This window comes from Cibotium barometz, chromosome 32, assembly GCF_041138505.1.
Source record: "Cibotium barometz isolate CiBa-2024 chromosome 32, ASM4113850v1, whole genome shotgun sequence".
NCBI lineage: Eukaryota > Viridiplantae > Streptophyta > Polypodiopsida > Cyatheales > Cibotiaceae > Cibotium > Cibotium barometz.
This window is the reverse complement of record NC_141077.1, coordinates 12,779,379-12,803,626: the sequence shown is the minus strand read 5'-3', so window position 1 is coordinate 12,803,626 and position 24,248 is coordinate 12,779,379. Positions and strand designations below refer to the sequence as shown.

Sequence of the window (24,248 nt, the reverse complement as noted above, 5' to 3'; positions counted from 1 at the left end):
AGTTGGCTGGCCGACCAGCAGTCGGCCAGCTCATTTATTGGTTCAAGAGCCTATAAATAGGCCAAGATGCTCATAGTTCTAACCATTCAACCCTCTAGGGGTTTGGGTCAGTAGGAGTCCCATAGGGGGACAGTTTTGGGTGTTATTCACCTTTTATTCAAGGCAACCTAGGGCTGTGTGTAAGAGTATCTTTTTGTACTATATGAATATACCTGAATTTCCAACTCTCTCTCTCTCTACTCTCTCTCTATATCTGCGTTTTGCATCAGAATGTTGCCAGGAGTGTTTAGGGCTGAAAGAAGACTCTCAGAGCTTCTGCGTGTTACAAGACAACCTGCTCTCGCTATAAAATCTCTTCCACCTCTGGTGGATCCTCCATCACTGGCTCAGTGGACTCAAGCCCACATACTTGCGTAGGAGGCTAACATGAAAGGCATTATGGATCTTCCAATAATTCAGCAATGCAAGACTGTATGCCACTTCATTGATCTTCTTGATCACTTTGAATGGCCCATAGTATCTATTGGTGGAAATCTTGGCAGTGCTTCCCTCCTTACTAGACCTATTCTTGAGCCTAGCTTTATCAAATTTTAGCAGGACCCAATCGCCAACCACGAAGTCCATCTCCCTTCATTGATGCTTGTCGACTATCCTTTTGTGCCTTTCTTGAGATTTCTGAATGGCTGTCCACACAAAGGCATCCTGCAAATGTCTTACACTACTTAACCGCTACAAAAATCTCATCTTTTGTGCAGAGTATTGGTTGTAGCACCATCTTACCATGAAGAATCTCAAAAGGAGCTTTGCATGTGCAGGAGCGCAACATGTTATTGTATGCAAACTCCACTAAATGAAAATACTTTACCCACATGGTTTTCTCATAAAAAATTTGCAGCTTCACTCTATACATGATAGGCTAAGGAGAAGCTAAGCGTGGTGCCCATATTGTCAAACAAGATGCTCCAGAACAAATTGGTAACTCTTGGGTCCTTGTCACCCACTATGGATTTGGGCATTCCATGATGTGTAAACACCTATGCCATAATTTCCTCCTGCTGACTCGTACTAACCCGATGGGCCGGCCGGTTATGTGGCGAACTACCAAGGATCAAGTCAACTGTATGAACTTCTGGCCTTGCCAGTGGCATACTAGCAAGCAATGACTCGGCAAAGTTTGGTGGAATGCACCAACACTACATGCGTCCAGGTTCTTGCATTTGCACAGGCTGTTTGGGCAGCAGGCAGAGTGGCTTCACAAGAGTGAGATCACCAGCCTCATTGCCTCATTTTCCATCACATCACCCCATTTGATGAGATAAGCTAGAGCAAGCTCACGGGGCTTTACAGTCATTCCCTTAGCCAAATCTGAAAATGTGGTAAAATCTTGATCAACTTGAGTTTGGGAAGTAACTTGTTTACCTTTGAGTGCCCGTTGTAAATCCGGATCGTCCTTGGTCCTGTTGCTTCTCTTGTCGGGCCACTATAGTTGGTGGCTGTGACCCAAAGAAATCTGTCATGGAGGTCAGGGAGGCGGAGAGAGAGAGAGAGAGAGAGAAAGAAAGAAAGAAAGAAATATATATTAACGTCTATGAGAGGCCAAAGTCGGCCTATGAGACAAAAAATAATACAACTGTGTTCTTCCGGTCATCGGAAGAAAAGAAAGAAAAGAAAAAGTGTGCATGTGTCTGGATACAACTGTGAATCATGAGAGAGAGAGAGAGAGAGAGAGAGAGAGAGAGAGAGAGAGAGAGAAGCACTCAACTCTTATGCCCCAAATGATAACCTTAACTAGAGGTTATATCTCAGCGATAAAGAGGGACAGTCATTGGGGGGGGGAATCGTCGTCAAAGTCAATATGAAAAAAGATGGACAAATATCCATGAAGTGCAATGAGGTTTCCTTATTAGAAAAACTGGAGAGTAGCCAACCATTGACATGGCTGGGTGATGGGTACTGGCACTTTTTTTTTAAAAAAAAGAAAGAGACTTCTATTAAGTATGAAAAAGACATACAAAAATCACAGCTATAGCTGGAAAAGAATAGAATCACCCCAATATGTAAGGTGATTTCAACCATTGAGGAGCATCATGATGCCATGAAAGTCGTGTGGGACTAGAGGAAAAGAAAATGCCATGGTCCCACTCCCGCATAACGCGCTTTGCGTGCGCAGAACGAGAGGACCCCTGAATACGAGCCCAAGTAGCCATAAGAATATGGATGATATCACCCCATATAGTACTAATGCACGACCCAAAAATCTAGACACGAGTGAGGGACATCCTGCAGTAAACCATGCTGGGCAATACCTCTACGAATGAAAATAGCAGAATCTGTATCACTGCCCTCATAAAAGAGCTGCGAACCAGACTGGGAGAGCCAAGCAACTGTCCCTCAAGTCACATGCATGGCTCGGCCACTCAATTTGCCCATAAGTTGGGCTACAAAACCCCAAATATGTTGTGCAGTGCTGCATCCCCATAAACAATGTTGTACTGTCTCAGAATCTGCCGCACATCTCGGGCAAGAAGGTGCTACACCGAAAACTGATCTCCACTAATTGGTGGGGAGACCACCATGTAAGAATAACCAAAAGAAATGAGAGATCTGGCTCCTTCTGTATGAGTGCCAAAGTCTACGCTAATATCTGCGTTGTATCACTAGAGAAATATCATAGCTCTCCCAATAAGGCCTGAGAGTAGGGATCCTATGCATCTGTCGAGTGAGGAGAAGCCTGTCATTTTTTTTTTCTTCAGAAAGAGACTTCTATTAAGTATGAGAAAAACATACAACAATCACAGCTATAAGCCGGAAGAGAATAGAATCACCCCAATATGTAAGGTGATTTCAACCACTGAGGAGCATCATGATGCCATGTAAGACCTGTGGTACTAGAGGAAAAGAAGATGCCATGGTCCCATTCCCGCATAAATATCACACGCTTCGCCTACGCAGAACGAGAGGGCCCTTGAATGCGAGCCCAAGTAGCCATAAGAGTGTGGATGATATCACCCCATATAGTACTAATGCACTGAGACCCAAAAATCTGGACACCCTCAACAGCCTCCGTGCATCTAGCTCTCTAGATCTGCCATGCTGTAATACTGGCAATAGCTCTGGAGGCTAAATCTAATCTCCTGGAGCTCCAATGGAGGAGCTTCTTCCGGATATTCATAAGTACCGGAGCAAACTGCTGTGCAGGAGAAATATCTATCCCAACTTGGCATCCCAAATATCTAGCAGTACATCCTCTGTTGATCCAAGTAAAACCAAGCTCTGCACCCCAATCAACTCTCGGTGAATCACTAATCCAAAAACCAATAGATTTGTGCCAATTAATGAGTGCCCCTGCTGCCAAACAGAACTCCTCTAGTGCTACCTGGAAGGAACATAAGCATATATGTGAAGCCTCCAAAAACAGGGCTGTGTCATCAGCTAACTCAGAGTCAACCAACTCCTCATCACTACGAAGAGGCAACCTCAATCCTGAAATACCAACAGTGGAGCGGAGAATGATGCTCATGGCCTCTGCAACTATGATATATAATAAAGGGGCTAATGGGCAGCCCTGTCGTACTGAGCGAGAAATCTAAAACCGCTCTCCTTTATCACCGCAAGCAAGAACTCTACTGTGGGCATCACGATACATGCATGAAACTCCCTTGATCCATCTCTGAGAAAAGCCCATATGGCTAAGGGGACCCTCAAGGAAGTCCCAATCCACTCTATCATAGGCCTTCTCAAAATCCAAGAGCAGAATGGCTAAGGGCTGATTGCTCGCTTTAGCCCATTTGACGGCCTCCCAAAACGAGAAAATGTTATCAAAGATGCTCCTAACATATAAGAATCCATTCTGAGTATCCGAGATGACATCCTGCAAAATTGGTTGCAATCTGATGCTCACTGCCTTAGCAAGAATCTTATATGCAGTCCCAAGTAAGGTGATAGGTCTCCATTGGCCAATCAATGTCTTATCCCCACTCTTAGGAATAAGATAAGTAAGCCCCTCAGTGAGAGAAGAAGGCATAGAACCTGTGTCCCACATCTCCTGGAGAGCCGATGTGATCTCAGTCCCAATCTCATCCCAAAAAGTAATGAAAAAACAGGGGAGAGGCTATCCTCCCCTGGACACTTACCATGAGGTAAGGAATGAAGAGCATGACTGAACTCCTGCATAGAAAAAGGGGCATCCAGAGCGGCACACATCTCCTCAGTGATCAAATGTGGCAATGGATTCTAACCATAAGAGGATCTGAGTAAAGGGTGCCAAGTGAATCCTGCAACTGCCTGACACTCTCTCTGGCATGAGATGGGCCGTGAGTAGCACAGAAATGTTTGTTGCATTTGCCACCCATCTGTGTCCAAAAGGATTCCTGGGCATGGAAACGGTACTTTGCACGTTGCTCAAGAGAGAGATGAAGTTTTGCCCTAACAATACATAAAGAATCTGCAACCCATTAAAAATGAGGATGTTTCTCGTGCTCTTTCTGTAAGGCAGCCAGTCTATGTCTAATAGCCCTTTCTAAATCCAAGGCTCCTTGCCTCTTAGATAGGGCACATGTGTGATAAAAGTCACTAATATCACAGAGTAGAGAGCAGAGGCCAGGCTTTGAGAGGCCTGTGAGAAATCATGAGATCTCCAAATATCAAGCATACGACGTGATAGCTCTGCATCTAAAAACAGATGATCAGGGATGCGCACATGGGGTGCTGATCCATGGCAATTCGGATCTCTAATACATAAAACCATTGGGCAATGATCCGATTTAGAGGTGCCTGTAGCAATAAAAGTATGCCTCCCTTTGTCAAGCATCCAATCATCCACATAAAATTTGTCTAACAGTGCATAAATACATCGTGCATCCCTTCTTGTTAGACCATGAATAAAGAAGAGTGGATGGTCTTCTCGAAATGTCCTCCTCATGCCAACAATCTCTGCCATGAATGGAGAGTATAAACCTCTCCCAGGACGCTCTTTCAAGAGGATGCACCAAGCCCTCATGTCCACCTCTTTTATCCGTTGGCATCTCAACCATGTTAAAATCCCCACCAATAATCCAATGGTTGGCAAGAGGCATCAGTGTAGTGAGAGATTTTCAGAAGACAATCCTCTCACCTCTATGGTTAGGAGCATAGAGGTTGAGAATACCAATGCGTGTAGTACCCTGCATAAGAAGGATCCGTTGCACTCTCGTAGGCAAAATGACACCATGTCCAATGATGCAAGGCAAGATCAAAGCTGAGACAGGGATATAGACAGCACCCTTGATACCAACAGTTGGTGACCAAAAGCTGTGTCCCGAGAGAAGCTTGCTTGATCTCCCACACTGGCTAGCATCTAGTTTATGCTCTTGCAAGAGCAATACATCCATAGGTCTACCTGTAACTGCACAATGAAGCTGTGTTTTTACAATTTATTTCCGCCAACGCGGAAAAAACCCCCCAAGACCTTGAATGTTCCAAGAGACAATCCTCATAAGGACTCAGAGTAGGAACGACCAGATCTCGTGGTCGACGAAGGACCCCCTTTAGAGACGGAAGTACGTCTCACATACGGAAGGGAGCGAAAATCTAACGATGTAAACCTTACCTCTCTCTCCCACTCCGAGGAAAAGCCAAGGCTAGTCCTCAAAACTGGAGAGGTATCATGACAATGTGAATGCGCAACATCATCCTCAAGGGTACAATCATCCTGTAACTGTAATGCTGTCACAATTGTGACGTATGTATGTATCAGATTCTCTCTTCATTGCTGATTCCTGTTTGCAGATGCAAAGAGTAACCAGCCAAGGGAACCCCTACCCTCGACTGGTTGCGACTCTTCTCCAAAGGATGTACCTCTTCATCGAATAGCCACATCCCTTCGACGAATGATTGTATCCCTTGATGAATGGTTGTGCCTCTACATCGAACAGACACATACCTTAGCCTAAAGTTGTATCCTTTCGTCTATGGTCATGTCCTTTCGTCAAAGGACATGCCTCTTCAAATGTGTCTCTTCATCTCCTATATAAGAGACCTATTGTACTCAGTTTAATGAATTCAATTCAATCTTCTCTCAAGTGTTCTCCTGAAGTCTCTTGTTAAGTACTTAAGTAGTAATTAGTACACACTATGACGGACATTGTCTTGTCGCCCTGTGGATCACCCGATTGATCTTGTCCCAGGTCAACCTCCTCCAACCCGAGCTCCATACCGTGTTTCTTACTCTGAATCTCAAGAGATACAAAGGCAATTACAGGAGTTGCTGGAAAAAGGTCACATCCGTCCCAGCAAAAGTCCCTTCGGAGCCCCGGTTTTGCTTGTCAAAAAGAAGGATGGATCAATGCGGCTTTGCATTGATTACCGTGCTCTCAACAAGCTGACAATCAAGAACAAATTTCCTTTGCCTCGCATCGATGAGTTGTTCGACCAGCTGCTTGGTGCAAAGATGTTTGCCAAGATTGATTTGAAGTCCGGTTATCATCAAATTCGTATCCGTAATGGTGATGAATGCAAGACAGCCTTTTGGACAAAAAAAGGCCATTATGAATTCTTGGTCATACCTTTTGGGTTAACCAATGCCCCGGTCACTTTCATGACCCTGATGAATGAAATTTTTAGGCCGTACCAAGACAAGTTTGTGATCGTTTATCTCGATGATATTCTGGTTTTTAGACGATCTTTGGTCGATCACAAAGAGCATTTACAGATTGTCTTTGAAGTACTACGCACCAATGTGCTGTACATCAACAAGAAGAAGAGCGAATTTTTCAAGAACCATGTGGAATATCTTGGTCACATCATTTCTGCTAATGGGATTGCAGTGGATCCTAAGAAGATTCAAGCGATTGTGGATTGGCCTTTGCCTCTCACCATTTCAGATGTTCGATCTTTCTTGGGACTTGCTAACTTTAATCACAACAAGGTGCATAGGTTTTCAGAGATTGATGCCCCTTTGACAGAATTGACAAAGCTGGATAAACTTAAGTGGTCTTCTGAAGCTAAGCAATCCTTCAATGATCTCAAGCATGCCTTGACGACAACCCCGGTCTTGGCCATTGCAAATCCCACCCAGCCCTTTGATGTAATGACATATGCCTCAGATCGTGCTTCTGGTGGAGAATGATCGTGTCATTGCTTTTGACAACAGGAAGTTTTCAGCCATTCAAAGCAGGTATCCTGTATATGATAAGGAGTTTTTGGCAATCGTGCATGCTTATCGGACTTGGAGACATTATCTTCTTGGAGCAGATTCAGTTGTACGTACATATCATCAATCTCTGACGTACATTTTCACTCAGCCTGTAATGAACTCTCGACAAGGCCGATGGGTTGAATTCTTGGCTAATTTTCACATGACTATCCAGTATGTTCCTGGTCTTTAGAATGTGGTTGCAGATGCCTCGAGCCACTAATTTTGCCATCACAGATGTGCAAATGGAAATCCCTGCTTGTTTCAAGAATGAGTCTTTGAATGATAGAGATTTTGGAGATGCGTTCCGTGCTCTCAAATCTTCTAATCCCAGTCTTGCAGAAATAAACATGTTTGCAGCCAAAGAAGAGTGCTTAAGCCGCTCGCTGAAGCTCCCGCCGTCACCCCCCTGCTCGCGCTGCTCGCCCCTCGCCTCCCCTTCCTCGCGCTCTGTCCCCCGCCTTCCAGCGCTTTTGCGCCCCCCCCTCTTCTCGCCATCACGCCCCCCCCCTTCTTCTCCTCGCTTTCTCTCCCTCTCTCGCGCTGAAGCGCCCCCCTCCCCCCCACTTCAGTTCGCCTTCGCTCCCCCCCCTTCAGTCCGCCTTCGCGCCTCATTTCGCCTTCGCCCCCCCCCCCCCCTTCAGTTCGCCTTCGCCCCCCCCCCCCCCCTTTAGTTCGCCTTCGCGCCCCCACTTCACCTTTCGCGCTGCTCCCGCCCCCCTGTTTCTTCGTCACCTTATCCCCCCCTTCCTCTTTTTTTTTTTTCCTTTTCTTTAAAAAAAAAAAATTTATCCTCCCGCCTTCCCTCTCCGCCCTTCGCGTGCAGCTCGGTTCTTGCAGGTATCGCATTCGCTCCGCCTTCGCCACAGCTTCAGACTCTGATGGAGGCTCCTCCCGCCCCACCTCAGAGGGACTCTTCTGCAGCCCCCTCGATCGCCCCTGAGGATACCCCCATCAGGCTTTCTCTTTCGCCAGAAGAGGAAGCGAGCCTCGCCCAGAGGTGGAATGCCTCCAGGCACATTCCACCATCTGCCGTATAGTCGGCACTCACCCCAGCAGAGGGGAGATCCGGGATCTTCTTCAGGCCCGCCTTCTTGCAGATGTGGGCAAGATCCTGGATGTACAGCTATTGGGCCGTGGACATTACCAGATCGAGTTCGAGGCCGCCCAGAGTGTTGCCAAGGTCCTTGCCATGAGTCCCCTTGACATCCGGGGTGCTCGGGCTTTCTTCAGACCTTGGCAGCATGGATTTGATCCAGCAGCGGCGGAGCAGGGAGAGCGCCTTTTTCATGTTACAGTTTGCTTCCCTGGACTCCGCCGGGAGTATCTTCCGCTCCTCCCACGGCTCAGAGCATTGGTGGGCTCGGTACTAGAGACTGGCCCCTCAGCTGCTTCAGTGGTGGCCAGAGCAGCTGGGCTACCTTCGGTCAGAGTGTTGGTGTCTGACATCTCCTCCCTTCCTAAGGTCATTCAGCTACCTAGGATAGGGGGGGGATGGATAGATCAGAGAGTGAAGTTCTCGGGGCTCCCGAATCAGTGCTTCATTTGCAGACAGGTCGGCCATCTGGCCAAGGCCTGCCCTCACAGGAGACCCCGACCCTCACCACAGCAGGCTACTGATGGCCCGCCCACAGATTCGGCTCGGCAGGCTGCCTCCGGGACACTTGCTCAGGCCACAGAGGCCTCGGAGTGGCAGCCTGGACAGGGGCGCCGCCGAGGGAGACAGCCACAGCAGCACGTCCAGAGACCGCTGCAGCAGCAGCCACAGTCTCAGCCTCACTGGGTTCCCGTGAGGAACAGCTTTTCTCCCCTCCAGGAGGAGACCCCCGCGGCGCCGACTGAGGACCAGGAGATGCCAGCACCCCCTCCCCCACCCCCACCCCCCCCACCCCCGTCCCCCCCCCACCGCCTCGCTTCCACCATCGCCTCCTCCCGCCTCCGCTCCGGTTTCGGCAGCGGCTCCCTCTCCACCCCCCTCGCCTCCCCCTCCTCCCCCTCCGCCCGCCTCACCTTCCCGGGAGGCCCTGGCAGTTCCCTGGCGTTCACCTGCAGTCCGGAGAGCGCTGAGCACTGACCTCGCTCGAGCATCACAGAGGAGACCTATGCCGATTAGGGCTTCACGGATTTCATCTATCCACAGTCGGCTGAGTCGCCTTGGCATTAGACAACGCTCGGAGGCTTTTGATTATACCTTCACACGGCTTTTTGGAGCAGAGGGCCCCCATGAGCCAGCACCCATCCGAGTTCATGTAGTGATACCTCCGGCCCGCGGAGAGGAGGCACTAGACTCAGCGGTGGCCTTCTCGTTCCCTCTATGTGGCCCTTGCGACCGGGAGTGGACTCTAGAGCTCGCTCTCAGCACTTTGAAGACTCAGGCAGTTGAGTTTTCTCATCACATGAGCAATCTGGAGGTGACAGATGTGATAGGCCGACTTTGGGAGTTGGCTCATTTTTTCTTGGATCCCGGGAGTGTGGATACCTCAGGGATTCGGCATTTGGTCGTTCGCATAGTGGCAGACTTAGCACGCGACCCTGGATATGTGTGTATACACGAGGTTGCTTTGTCAGAGCGGGAGGCAGTCGCCATGGGCCACAGCCACTGGCGCCTGATCCGGGATTCTTGCAGCACACCGGGTGGGTAGATTCGCAGCCGCTCGGATGGGGACTACTCTCCATCCAAGCCGCTTGCGAAGGCCCGCCGTATGGCTGAGACAGCATCCACCTCAGCAGGGCATCCATGAGGATCATCTCATGGAATGTACAGGACCTTGGCGGAGCACATTTTATACGCTATCGTGGTTGCTTGAGGCAGGAGCTTCAGAGATGCCTGGTTGGTGGCAGCATTGATATTTTGATGATGCAGGAGCACCACTTGGGTGAGAGCAGGATCCGGAGATATGGTTCCGTGATGCCTGGTAGATGGGACACTTTTTGGTTTGCAGGGTTTGGTCCTTTGGGTGGACAGGGAGGAGTATGCATGGTCATTGCAGATGTATGGCGGCAGGCCATTGTGGATCGAGGGATCATTGTGCCTGGTAGAGCACAGTATGTCATTCTGAGGATGCATGATGAGCTATTGGGCGTGCTCAACGTCTATGCGCCCAATCATGCTAGTGCCAGAGCAGAGTTCTGGACCCAAGTTACGGATGCATTGCCAGAGGCCGCACATTGGTGTGTCGGGGGAGACTTCAACATGCTTGAGGACCCGGCAGATAGGGTGGGAGGCAGTCATGTTACAGTGCACGGCACGGAGCTTGCAGCTTGGGATCGGTTGTGCATGTGACTGAGGATCACTGATGCATGGCAGCATGGGGCTTTCTCCCGGTCTTAGGACAGTCTTAGTTTCTCCCGGTCGGATCGCCGACAGGGAGGGACTAATCTATCACGGATTGATCGCTTTTATGTGGGCGATTGGTTAGGGGAGCGAGGGAGCTCCGTCGGCATTCTCGCTGGCACCTCATTTTCAGATCATGCGCCAGTTATCTTGACATTGGAGGAGAGGACACGGGAGCCCAGCTTGTAGTTGAGGATCCCAGAGAGGGTACTTACAGATCCCAGTCTCGCTGAGGACATTGAGAGGATCTGGCATGATAGTCAGTGCTCTGACCAGGATGCAGCGGGCCAGTGTGCCCAGGGACTCATCGATCTTAGCTCTTTTCTGCATGCTGCAGCTTTGACACGGTTGGGAGAGATTTGCGAGCGGGAGCATCGGCTGAGACGCAGCCTTGCTTCGCTACAGCGCCTTCAGGAGCAGCAGCCTGCATGTGAGTGGGTGGCATCCCAGCTGAGCCAGGCACGCCAGGAGGTTCGAGAGGTAGAGGAGCAGAGACATGAGTTTTACTATCGTCGTCAGGCCTCTCAGTGGACGCAGCTTGGCGATAGAGTGACTGGAGAGTTTTTTGAGATCACTGGGCCCCGTCATTCGCGAGCAGGAGTCCGCCAGCTTGGTAGACCGGATGGATCGGTAGCTACTAAGCTCGGGGAGATCAGAGCCATTGCCACTGCATTCTATAGAGACCTGCTTTCAGCGGAGCCTGCCACTGAGGATCGAGATGTTTGCAGACAGACTGTGTGGGCCCATGTGTAGAGGAGGGTCACAGACCGTATGCGTACAGTTCTAGGTGCGCCTTTGTCAGAGATTGAGCTTGCCGAGGCCTTGAGGGTCCTGCCGCGACATAGTTGCCCAGGGGAGGACGGACTGACGCCGGCCTTTTTTATGCGCTATTGGGACCTTTTGGGGCCAGGCCTCCGCAGGGGCTTTCAGCATGTTTTGGACACTGGGATGATGCCGCAGAGCTTTTCAGAGGGCTTGATCTATCTTATCCCCAAGGGGGAGGGAGTATCAGATGATATTAGGCATTGGAGGCCTATTACGATCCTCAATACTGTCTACAAGGTCTTAGCAAAGGCCTTGAGTTTGAGGATCCAGCCGTTCCTGGGGGAGTTGATTCATGCTACTCAGACAGGATTTGTCAAGGAGCGCAGTATCCTTGACAACATCTTTACTTTCTGGGAGGCGACGGCCCGAGCTAGATTTCTTGGCGAGGACTTGGTCGTGATGCTTCTCGATTTTGAGAAGGCATACGATAGAGTTGATTGGGGTTTCTTAGAGGGCACTATGCTTCGCCTGGGCTTTGAGCCAGGATGGATCAGAGGGGTGGCGGCTCTGTATTCCACAGCTCGCAGCCAGGTGTTGATTGCAGGAGGACGGGGGCCGAGTTTTGAGCTGACCAAATCAGTCCGTCAGGGGTGTCCCCTCGCCCCTTTTCTTTTTCTCTTCTTTGCGGAGGCTATGAGCATGTATTTGACGGCAGAGGAGGTCGGTTTGAGAGGACTTCAGCTCCCAGTCCGGGGGGAGGACCTGCTTGATGCTGAGTTTGCAGACGACACGGGCTTATTTTTGCATGGCCAAGAGGCCAATCTTCTTCGGGCAGAGCAGTCGCTCCAGGTTTTTAGTGCAGCTTCGGGAGCATTGATCAATTGGCGCAAGACAGTGGCCTTTTGGATCAGTAGTGCTCCCACTCCGGCATGGAGCCCGGACCCCGGTTTTAGATGGATTCCTCCAGGCACAGCAGTGCGGTATTTGGGATGCCAAATTGGCCTAGATTTGTCACCTGAGCAGCAGATTGCCCCGCTTCTTCTGAGCATTCGGAAGAAGCTTTTGTATTGGAGTACAGCTCGACTATCCTTGGCTGGGAGGGTGGTGGTGGCAAATCAGGTGCTGTTAGCGACCATGTGGTACATTATGTCTTGCTGGATCTTCTCGAGCTCTTGCATCAGCCAGGTACAGAGGCTGATCAGGAACTTTCTGTGGTCTGGGCGGGACGGTCAGCCAACTCGGGCAAAGGTTGCATGGGCAGTTATTACACTTCCGCTGGCTCAGGGAGGTTTGGGCATTATAGATCCAGTTGATCAGAGTAGAGCTTTATTGGGGAAGCTTATCGTTCGGGGGTTGCTTCCGGGCGCTGAGCCTTGGAAAGAGCTCCTCTTGCAGCGGCTGCAGGCTCGGGCGCCCCCAGCAGGGGGCACTTGGGCACCAGAGATTCGCTGGATCTTTATCGAGATGAGGAGGACAGGCCTCAGTAGAGGATGGGAGGACAGATTTGCTTTGAGTATCCTGAGAGCTTGGGAGCTGCTGAGACCGGGGCTCTCTCAGCGACCTCCTTCTTGTGTTGAGGAGCGGGCCAGACAGCCGCTCATCTGGAGCCCAGCGATTCGCACAGAGCAGGGTCATATGCTGGGTTCTCGGCCTCGGCTAGCCTGGGGGCCTTTAGCGGCAGGCCCAGCTCGTAGTTTTGGAGACTGGCAGGCCTTCTGCAGTCTACCAGAGGAGATCCAGGTGGAGAGGCTGAGTCACTTCAAAGGGGGGTTGATTATGAGGGATGATATTCAGGAGGCACTCACGGAGGAGTGGTTCACGCCTCTCGAGCCAGTGGCCCCACGGTGGATGGGAGCCTTTACACAGTTGGAGATCCTGATTGCTGTCAGAGCTTGCACTGAGGATGGCAGTTGCCTCTACTATGAGATTCAGGATGAGGGCAGACTCCAGAGAGTGGAGGTGGAGTCGCCTTTGGTTGCAGAGTGCACCTTTCAGAGGATTCGGGTAGTGGCTGCCGCTTCTCGGAAGTGGCATATTGACCCGACCCTGCTGATGTGCTCCCGGATTGGCGCATATGGGCATATGCATCGCGCCCCTTGGCCCGGCTACAGTGGGACCCCGGGGAGTACGAGTGGCATGATCCTTACGCATCCCTTGAGGCCACAGAGATCACCTTTTTCCAGTATACTGTTCGGCTGGGGCGACATATTTTGACGGCGAGGAGGACGGTCTCTCCAGCGGCAGCGGGGCATTGGCGACTACAGGGACTCTCACAGGAGTTCCTGGAGGATTTTTGGGCTCGACTCTGGGCTAGTCGACAGGCCCGCAGGATCTCGACTTTTCAGTGGTGGCTGGTCGCCCCACAGGGGCTCAGCAGTTGGTACTTGGCTTGTTTACAGCGGTCTTCCGGCGGCCTGCGTCCGATGCGGCCACCCTATGGAGACACAGAGGCATTGCCTTTGGGATTGCCCTCAGGCGCAGCAGATTTGGCTGCGGATGCTGCGTATTCTGGCCCCCCTCTCTCCAGAGGGTATGTTTACGTGGGGTGCCGCTACTTGGTCGACTTTGTCAGGGCCTGCTATGGGCTATGAGATGGAGCAGGGCAGTCAGGCCATCAGATTTATTAGGGGCCAGCCTCGCCTGGTTCCGGCACCGGATTTCTCGTCCGCCAGCTGGACACAGGAGAGGGATTTACGATGGGAGCTCCTCAGCAGCCTCACCATCTCGTTCACCTGGAGGGCCCGGTGCTTTACGGCCTTTGAGGGGAGATTGGAGTCACCAGCAGAGACTGTACGGGGGATTTGGCAGGAGTTGATCCACACCCTGCGAGGACAGTACGACCGCATCCGGGGAGACTCGGATGAGGCGATCTTACGGCGCCAGGCCTTTCATACCACTTGGCGTTGTGGCCCTTTCTACACCTTACACACGGGATCCCCCGTTGGCACTACAGGCCACCTGTTTGGCTCTTCCCCCCCCTATTGTATGATTTAGCCTCTCAGTTCTTTGTACTGATGCTTGTATTTTGCAGCACCTAGGGAGAGTCTCCCGGGCTGCCATGCTGTATTCACTGCTCTGTCTCTCTTAAGCAGGCGAGATCTTTTGTAGCCCTACGGGCGTTTTTTATATAACTAATGAAAGGATCTTTTCTCGGAAAAAAAAAAAACATGTTTGCAGCCTACACCATCGTAGATGAATTGCTGTTCTTTTTTGATCGCATTTGTGTGCCTCACAATACTTCATTGCGGAAGATTCTCATTCAAGAGCATCATGAAGTTCCTTATGTTGCTCATCCGGGTATCAACAAGACATATCGGCTTTTGTCTGTTACATACTTCAAGCCTCAGATGCAGCAAGATGTTATCAAATTTGTCAAAGCTTGTCATTCGTGTCAGATAATGAAAGCCTCTCGACAACTTCCTCAAGGTTTACTTCAACCTTTGCTAGTCCCCAATGAGAGATGGAAAAGTATCAGTATGGATTTTATCACCACTTTGCCTCGTTCATCCAAAGGCAATGCTTAGATTCTTGTAGTGGTCTTCAGAATGATTCGACAATACATTCAAGCCCGTTTGGCATCGTGGGAAGATTATTTGCCACTCATGGAATTTGCTTATAATAATTCCCATCATTCAGCAATTGGATTGACACCATTTCAAGTAGCATATGGGCATACTCCTCTTGTGCCTACAAACTTTGTTTTACAACACAAAGTGGCGTTGGCAGATCAGTTGGTTCAGGAGATGCAAGATGTGCTTGTGCAAGTTCGAGATAAATTGGTCCATGTGCAACAAAAATATCAAAAACAGGCCAACAAGCATCGTCGACATGCAGCTTTTCAAGAAGGAGATTTGGTCTTGTTGTATGTGGCACCTCACCGCTACAAAACAGTGAAGTCAGTTTTTCCAAAGTTGTGACCTCGCTTCTATGGACCTTTCAAGATTCTTCAGAAAAATTCAGTTGTCAGTTACAAGTTGGAACTTACCTTCATGGGGGAAGGTTCATCCGACTTTTCACATTTCTTGGCTCAAGCAGTATGTTCAAGGAGATTCGCCTGTTCCAGACTTTTCTTCATATGTACCAAAAATTGAAGATGACCATATTATCCTTGTTCCAGAAGTAATTCTTGACGTACGACAGAAGGAAACAAGAAGAAAGTTGATTAGAGAATTTCTTGTGAAGTGGATGGATTTGGATGAGTCTGTTTCCACTTAGCAAACAGATGAAGACATGCAGCAGTACCCTAATCTTCTTCAGGAGTTCTTTGACAAACGGATGTCTATCATTTGACACATGGTTTTTATTTTAATTGGGAGGGAATGTCACGATTGTGACATATGTATGTATCAGATTCTCTCTTCATTGCTGATTCCTGTTGCAGATGCAAAGAGTAACCAGCCAAGGGAACCCCTAGCCTCGACTGGTTGCGACTCTTCGCCAAAGGATGTACCTCTTCATCGAATAGCCACATCCCTTCGACGAATGGTTGTATCCCTTGACGAATGGTTGTATCCCTTGATGAATGGTTGTGCCTCTACATCGAATAGACAAATCCCTTAGCCTAAAGTTGTGTCCTTTCGTCTATGGTCATGTCCTTTCGTCAAAGGACATGCCTCTTCAAATGTGTCTCTTCATCTCCTATATAAGAGACCTATTGTACTCAGTTTAATGAATTCAATTCAATCTTCTCTCAAGTGTTCTCCTGAAGTCTCTTGTTAAGTACTTAAGTAGTAATTAGTACACACTATGAGAGATTAACAATATAATCCTCACAAATGCAACATCCTCCTGTGAAGGATCCAGACCATGTGCTTGCAAAGCCTCATCCTCCAAAGAAGGATCAACATCCTGTGAGGCAAGAGCTGCATAAGGGTTAGGGTGCTCTACAAGGAGTGTGGGTAAAAGGACAGGTACGGGGGTCCGAGGGTGCCTGCCGTCCCTAACCACAACCCAACGTTGTGTGGTTTGTTGTGGCAAAGGAGCAACTGGAGTCTTGGCAACTGCAGAAGGCATCTGATGGGTAGGACCACGCCGCCTCCTAGTATGGCCCCTCGATCTGGGACAATCTCTAGCAATGTGGCCCTGTCGACGACAAATCTGACACTGGTCAAGTTTGCCTGCAATCTCCATGCGGAAATGAGATCCGTCAGGTCTCTGAAGCATAATATGATTGTCAACAATTGATGGATCAGGAACTAGCACAAGGACTCGGGGTACACTGTCAAGAGTGGCGGTAACAGTTGCGGAAGCTGAGCTTGGAAGGACTCGTACCTCTAGAACCTAGCCAAAGGATGCCCTTATGGAAGCTAAAAGCTTCCAATAGGACTGAGGAAGAGCAAGGAACCGCAGTGAGACCGGGGTAAGGCGCTGATCCTCCGCCACTAGATCAAAGCCCACCTGGTACTGAAAGAAGAAAATCTTAGTAGGGCCAAGAGGGAAGGGGCTGCCAGCCAAAGCCTGAGAAGTAGCTTTTGAAGAATGAAAGTCCACTAGGAAGAAGCCTCGACCAAGCAAACGAGTATCCTCAAAGTGCACAATCAGCTCCGAAGGGAGAGCTGCTAGAAGCCATTCACAAGCCTGCGAACGAGAGGGGTGGGAACCATAAACTCTCGCAACAAGGGTGGTCTGGACATGTCGTGCTAAAGAGAGGTGAGCTCATCTTGTGAAAAATTGATGATTCTCTTGGCTAGCGGGGGTGACGAAAGATTGGCTGCAGCAGAAGAAGCCATAAAGCCAATCGAGAAAGTGTGGGCGGCCGACTTGAATCCAAATAAAAATGCTGCTGAAATAAAAAGGGAAACGGGGGAGGACAAGGCGGGGGCAGCAAGGCAGAAGCAGAATGCGGGAGCAACAGAGGCGGGTGCAGAAGAAGGGGGGCAGAGGCGGGAGAAGATGGGTGGGGGCAGCAAGGGTAAAGCGGGAGAGGTGGGGGCAGCAGTTGAACTTAGTGAATAAACCTCACAGGCATCAATCACCTTAGAACTGGGGGCCTAGGTAATGAAATTATACCTACTGCATTCTCTTAAAACGTAATGGCTAGCCAAAAGATTCCAGAAGATTTGAGCATTTGGATACGGTGACTAGAAAACAAAAAAAAACATAAAATGAAGCACTTGTTTTACCTCTGAACTTAGTAACTAGAAAATAAATGCAAGTAACTTTACTGGGTATGACTACGATTGAGTGACCTTTTAGCTCAGTGGCTACCTTAGATTTTCAATGCTATGGCCAAGCAATTAGGTAAACTTACAACTTGTTGGATAGACAATGCTATTTATGCTAATTGAGTTACGCCAGTGACATTCGGTTACTTAAGAACTCAATAAAAAACAGTGACATTTAGGTTATCTTGAACTTTGTGAGATTGAAACTCAAGTAAGAACAGTAAAATTACACATTTGGTTCTCGTTAAAACTTTGGAAAATTGAGCATTTGGGTTACCTTTGAACTAAGTGAGATTGTGCATTTGGGTTACTTTAAACTTAGTCATTTGAGTTTAGTTTAGAACTTAGGGTGGCTTCACAACATTCCCCATCGTAACACCCTTGTCAAAAACACTGCAAGGCTGCAGTTGCATCCAGCAGTAGGGCTGCCCACCGATAAGTTGATGGGCTCGGACATGCTACCATGTTGTTAGTGACATCTAGAATCCGGGTTACCTAGAACTCAGTGTCATTGAGCATTTGGATTATCTTAGCTCTGAGTGAAACTGAGCATTTAAGTTACCTTAAGATTGAGCAAAATTGAGCAGTTGGGTTACCTTAGAACTTTGATACATAAAGCAGTTTGGTTACCTAAGAACTTAATGGATGGCCAGTGAAATTAGCGTAATTAGCCAATTGGGTTTTCCTAGACCTTTGTGCAGTGGGATTGAAGGCATTTCAGAATTGGGTTAACCTTAGACTTGCAAAGCTATAAGATTACCTTGAACTAAGCAGATAAAGATGTATTCAGTGACAATTCCCAATTAGGTTATCTTCGAACTTAGGAGCCACAGAATGAAAGAAAGCATGTGAATGAGGTGAAGTTTTCCCAATTGGGTTACCTTTCTTGTGCTGGTGAATTGGTACTTTAGTCGTTTGGGGCTGCGCTTCGCCACACTCTCCACCACAAGGAGCGAGCTCTTACGCCCGTTCCAAAAGCGAGCTGAGGATTTTTGAGCGCAGGGGAAGAGCTTCTGTCCGGTGCGACATGGCAACAAGGCATACATTCCATGGTGTGGAGAGTGCCAAGTTGCATGGTGGCAGCTCATAGTATTTCTAATACGCGCTGCGAAATGCTCGTGTGAGTCCTTACACAAAGGGGCATTGCTATGTATATATATCCTCCATGATATTTGGTTTCACATTTTTTTTGCCACGTGTGCTAAACGTGCAAATAACGTCTCTCTCTGCAAAAAGTGATGTTCATTGGCAACCTCTATGGTTAGTGTTGCTTACCGCTTGTCCAAAGGCCTTTCCAATCTGCGTTGTATATCGCACATTCACCAGGGTGTCTAAGGAAAAGCCAGAGCACTCGGTGTGAGCTATAATGATTGCCACTTGATACACAGTAATCTTTGTAGAATGATGTCTTGTCACACCATGTTGAGTAGAGTTATACATTAATTATCATTACATGATATAAAAGACACACCTTTACAATCTTTTCACACATGGTCACAATTGATTATTACACCTGTTAACCCTGAGGCTTCTATAACGGTAGAGGAACTAGCACTTTGATGTTCGCTCGGAGCGTCGAGGACTACTATCATGATACGACGAGACACTCTTACAAAGCATACATTTTATAAGTGCATGCACCACACAAATTCTTTACATTATCATTACCAATGAGTAAAATCATATTTGGCAAATTTATTTGGATTAGAGTCAGGTCACCCAGGCTAGGTGGATTAATAGATCGCAATGGTGCATTTGGCGCTTCACCTCTTGCCAAGCTTATTTGAATCCATAACTTAATCTATGTTAGTATCCAAACAATGTAACAATAATACCAATGAACCACAAATAAAAGAGTGCCTTTGCATGTGTTGCTGCATGACCAACTTCTTCAACTTTTGGGGTTACCTCAATCTTGCGAGTGCTATCATCAGAATCGCTTTCGTCATATTCTGATGGAGAGGTATCAGAGTCGTCCTCTTCCTGTAGTGCCTTTTCTTTTCTCTTTCCTTTCGTTGCATCCTTTTCTGGCACTTTTGCCCCTTTATCATCATCATCCCCTTCATTTTTCATATATATAAGACCTTTACCCTTGCCTTGAACATGTGATTTGTCACGTAGACTTCTAGGCTTCACAATAGAATTCACGATTCAAAAAGATATAAGAAACAATATTTAAAATAAAGTAAAATATCTAATTGTATAGTTCATACCATGGTTGATTGCTTTGCTTTACAAGCCAGAGTATACATCTCCTTCTCACTCTTGGAAAATTTACCACTTGGAAAGTCAAGGAACAATGGGCATCTCTCGTATATCCCTGCATCCCAAAGGTCTTGAAGTTGCTGCTGTGTATACATAGTGCTCTCATGTTTTGGATTGTGACAGTCTTTTAAGATTACAGGCACATCTACAATAGATCTCTCCGCATGGCACTTACAAATCCATCTACACATTATTATTTCTATTCAGTTTACAAATATAAAGAGTATAACTAAGTAGTAAGTACGCTTTGTAGAATGTTACACACCTGAACACAGCACTCTCGGTAGCCTTGATGACAGCAGGGTTTGAAGCTACCACACCTTGTTTCTTTAGGGATCCCACCATTTCCTTGAACAGCTTTCCAAAATATAAACTCTTAAGATTGGTGAGGTCCTCCAGGAATGTATCTGGAAAAATTACCTTGTACTTTTCTTATATTTTTACAAGGACGGCTACACCTTGTGCTCCAATCTCATGCCATATGACTTCTCTTCAAAGCTGATCCCTGAATAAACTTGCATTTGCTACGTTGCCATTGAAATTGTTATTCGAACAAAATAGAGTACTTTGTAAATATCAATTACGTACTTTTAGGGATTTGTGAATCCTCAACCTTTGCAAATCGCCATCAATCAAAATATCCAAAATCTGTGCTTTGTGGTCATTTGGCAACAACGAGCTAGCTGTGCGAGGCTATATAGCCTATCCTCTGTCAAACAATCTGGTTTCTCGTCCCCAATTAACTTGCACTAGTCGTTTACAACACAATACCAAAATTAAACCGCAACATTAAAACCATAAAATGTTGTTGCCTACGAAATAGACAAAGGAAAAAGTGTAGGATTTCTTACTCAAAGAAACCTTCCCCTTGTGCAGGATTTGCAATCACTGCCACTCGCCTTGTAGCATGCCTCCACTTTCTTTCATCTTTATAAAATTTTGTTCTCCATTTCTCTTCAAACTCATATGCATGCAAATTATCTACTAGAGGGTCAATATCTCGGGTGGATGCTACTACGAGGTACTCATCTTATTATTCATGAATTACAACATTAGTGGATAATATGTAAATGTTAATCATATATTGCAAGTGTCTAAAGATTGAAGGTTTATCTGGAATACTATTTGGGAAAGTTTGGAAAGCTCACAGTTATACCAAGATAGGCGGCCCTTTTTTTTGTGTCGAGGCATGCTTGTCTATCCATGCTTTGCTTATCTCTCTAGTGTGCTTCATAATTGTTTCTTTGTTTGCCCCAACACTGCCAAGTGCCCTAATGAGGCACACTTTGTTCATAAGGAAAGAAGAAATATAGCCCACTTGATTCATCCTATGGCAACAAAATTTAAGGTTATGATGAAAGATTGAAACATAGTAGGTCGAATATTCCTAATTCAAAGAGTCTCAAAACATATATTCCTAATTCAAAGAGTCTCAAAACATATATTCTCTTACTTGTTTAATCGAGCTTTCACTGTGAGAACCTCCCTCTCGCTATCCTCATTGAATTCAATAAGGATAACATCGACACAAGGATGTCTTGATGCAACATTCTCAAATGTTGTAGCTTAGTGAGATGAAAATTTCTAGAGAGTGGAAATTCAATATTGAGATATTTTTGGATATGTAAATTCTACAAATATCAAAATATATGTTTCCCTGAAATAGAAAATCAAAATAAATTTTCCAAGGTGCAATTGAAATTAATTAAAAATGATTTAAAAGACCTTAGCCTAAGGGTCAAGATTTTTTGAAATTTTGGATTATGGTCCAATTAAGGTTCCTATGGACCAATAAGATTTATCCAAGTATTGGGATGAGATAAATCCAATGAATAAAAGAAAATACCCAAAAATGAGTAAATGCCCACATAAGATGAAGAGTTGGCTGAGTACAAGATTTATTAGTTAAAAATTATGAAATATTACTAAAAAAATGAGATATTTTGGAGTAATCATTCATTTTTGACACCTTGGTAAGGAAAGGGGGAGCCTTCAAGGAGACACCTATTTCACATGTGTGGAGGAGTTTTAAACTCAAAAATAATAAGATATTTTTATCTCTCCTTTCTCCTGGATCAAACCAAATAAAAAAGGGAGCCAAACTGGTCCAAATCTTGTCCAAATTCAGCCAAACTGAATTTGGTAAATTCTAGAAACTAGTTGGACTTGGTTAAAGGCCTCCCTCACCTACAAATAGATCCTTAGCCCTTTGTAAAAAAATATGTGAACTATACCATGCCAATATTATATTGAAATAATGATATTTTCTATTATCCTCTAAAAATCCTCTATAATTTGAAGAGATTGGAGCTTCTCTCTCTCTCTTCAACCTTCTTTGGAGTCTTCATCAACATACTAAACCAATTGATTGGTTGGGGGCCTCTCCTTAGACTAAAGAATCAAGCAAAATAAGAGGTAAAGTGTGATTTATGGTCTTTTTCTTAATCTCTAAATGTTTCTCACTTCTCAACCCCTCTCAAGCTTGAGAAGTATTCAATTGAATGGCTCTTTAATGCAATTGAAGCTCTCTAATGGATTTTAGTGATTAAACACATAAAGTTTTTATTTATGCTTAAGTTAAAATATTTTTAATGCAATTGAAGCTCTCTAATGGATTTTAGTGATTAAACACATAAAGTTTTTATTTATGCTTAAATTAAAATATTTTTTAAAAAGAATATCTCTCTCCCCTAAAGAATGGTCATTCCTATGACCTATTCTATATTCAATTAATGCTTCTCATGGAGAAATTCTCTATTCACAAATCAAACTCTAGGCTTGTGAAGCTAGAGGTTTAAGAAAATGGTTTTTATACTTATATGCTTGAAAAATATGGTAATATTATGGGATAAATCCATAAATTAGATTTAATGCTAAAAGATAGTTATACTATCATAATTATTTTACTATGTCTTATTCTTTTCATAAAAATTAAAAATTGTCAGTAATAGCAACGGAGCTATGGTAAATTTTTTGAAAAATTAACACATAAATCATTTTCATACATAATATGAAAAGAGGACTTCCTACCATATTCTAGGATTAGTCATCCTAGGTTAATTGAATAATTCTCTTCATAACCATGGAAAATTTAATTTTTAATGCTTATGCATAAATAGTTAATTAAGGGAGAGAAATTTCTAGTAATTCATTTTTTATGATAAAAGTAAAATTCCCATGACAATGGAAGTCCATGTATTCCAATGGAGAAAGAGAAAAATTGGAATACCAAAATAATGGATATTTTATTAAAGAAGAATTTTAGTTAAATTTATTTTTATGCATAAATAAATTTAAATGATTAAATAGAAATTCCCAACATATTTAGAATTCAATCATTTAAATGAGAAAAGTGAAACTTCTAGGATAATAGAATTAATGGAGATTTTTATTTAATTTTTAAGAGAAATTTTAGTTAAATTTATTTTATGCTTAGATAAATTTAAATGATGAAAGAGGAATTTCCACCATATTTGGAATTATCAATTGAATGAGAAAAGTGGAATTCCTAGCATATTGGAATTAATGGATATTTTATTTAAATTCAAAGATGAATTTTAGATAAATTTATTTTATCTATGAGAAATATTTAAAGGATAAAAGAGGAATTCTTATGACATTTGAAATTCAATCATTTAGATGAGAAAGAGAAATTCCTAGCATATAATTAATGGATATTTTATTTAAATTCAATGATAAATTTTAGATAAATTTATTTTATCAATGAGAAATATTTAAATGATAAAAGAGAAATTCTTATGACATTTGAAATTCAATCATTTAAATGGGAAAAGAGGAATTCTTAGCATATTGAATTAATGGATATTTTATTTTCGAGGAATTTATTTTATGAGAATTATTTGTTGATAAAAGAGAAATTCCCATGATATTGCAATGCAAATAATCAAATGCAAAAAGAGGAATTCCCATGGTATTTGAGATCCAAGAAATTAAATGGGAAGAAGAGGAATTTTTAGTATAATTCAATTTATGATTATTCAATCATCAAAAGTGGAAATATGGGTAGAATTAATTTTTGTGAATCCCATGAATTCTCTTATTCAAAAGAGGAATATTGAATATAATTCAATTGAAGAATTGAGAAGGAATATGGAAATAGTCGTCGAAAAAAAGAAACTTTATCTAGGTTGATAGAAATTTAGAAAAAGTCCCATTATTGATATCAAAGTAATAAAAACTACTATATGGGAATAAGATGTGGAACGGATGTGATAAGATGTAAAGTGGATGAGATAAGATGTAAATGGGATGTGAACGGATGTGATAAGATGTAAATAGGATGTGATAAGATGTGATGTAATGAAAATGGATGTGGATGTGAATGATGAGATGAGAGGATATGTGAAAGGGTGAGAGATTTGGGTGAGCTAAGATACTTTCTTGGCATTAAGGTGCTGCGATGCAAGAATGTGAGATAGCTTGGTTACACAAGTTATTTGGAGATATGGGATTGCATGTGGTTGTCATTTATTGTGACAACCTTAGTAGCATATAATTGGTGCTGCGATGCAAGAATGTGAGGTAGCTT

The 24,248-nt window shown here is 45.3% G+C and overlaps 1 protein-coding gene across 2 annotated transcripts in view; it reads right to left on the bottom strand.

Annotated features, from left to right (window-relative positions):
• The window catches only part of LOC147619837 (DHBP synthase RibB-like alpha/beta domain-containing protein), a 61,885-nt gene extending 43,314 nt beyond the window's left edge, over positions 1–18,571 (bottom strand). Inside the window, exon 1 of one of the 2 annotated variants that reach the window (XM_086825684.1) lies at positions 18,316–18,571. Coding sequence is in view for 1 of the 2 variants with exons in the window: in XM_086825683.1 (XP_086681809.1) it covers positions 18,316–18,522 (207 nt within the window). In the remaining variant the exon portion in view is untranslated. The remainder of the gene's footprint in view (positions 1–18,315) is intronic. The other variant, XM_086825683.1, reaches the window with a different exon arrangement.
• Between the last annotated feature and the right edge of the window lie 5,677 nt (positions 18,572–24,248).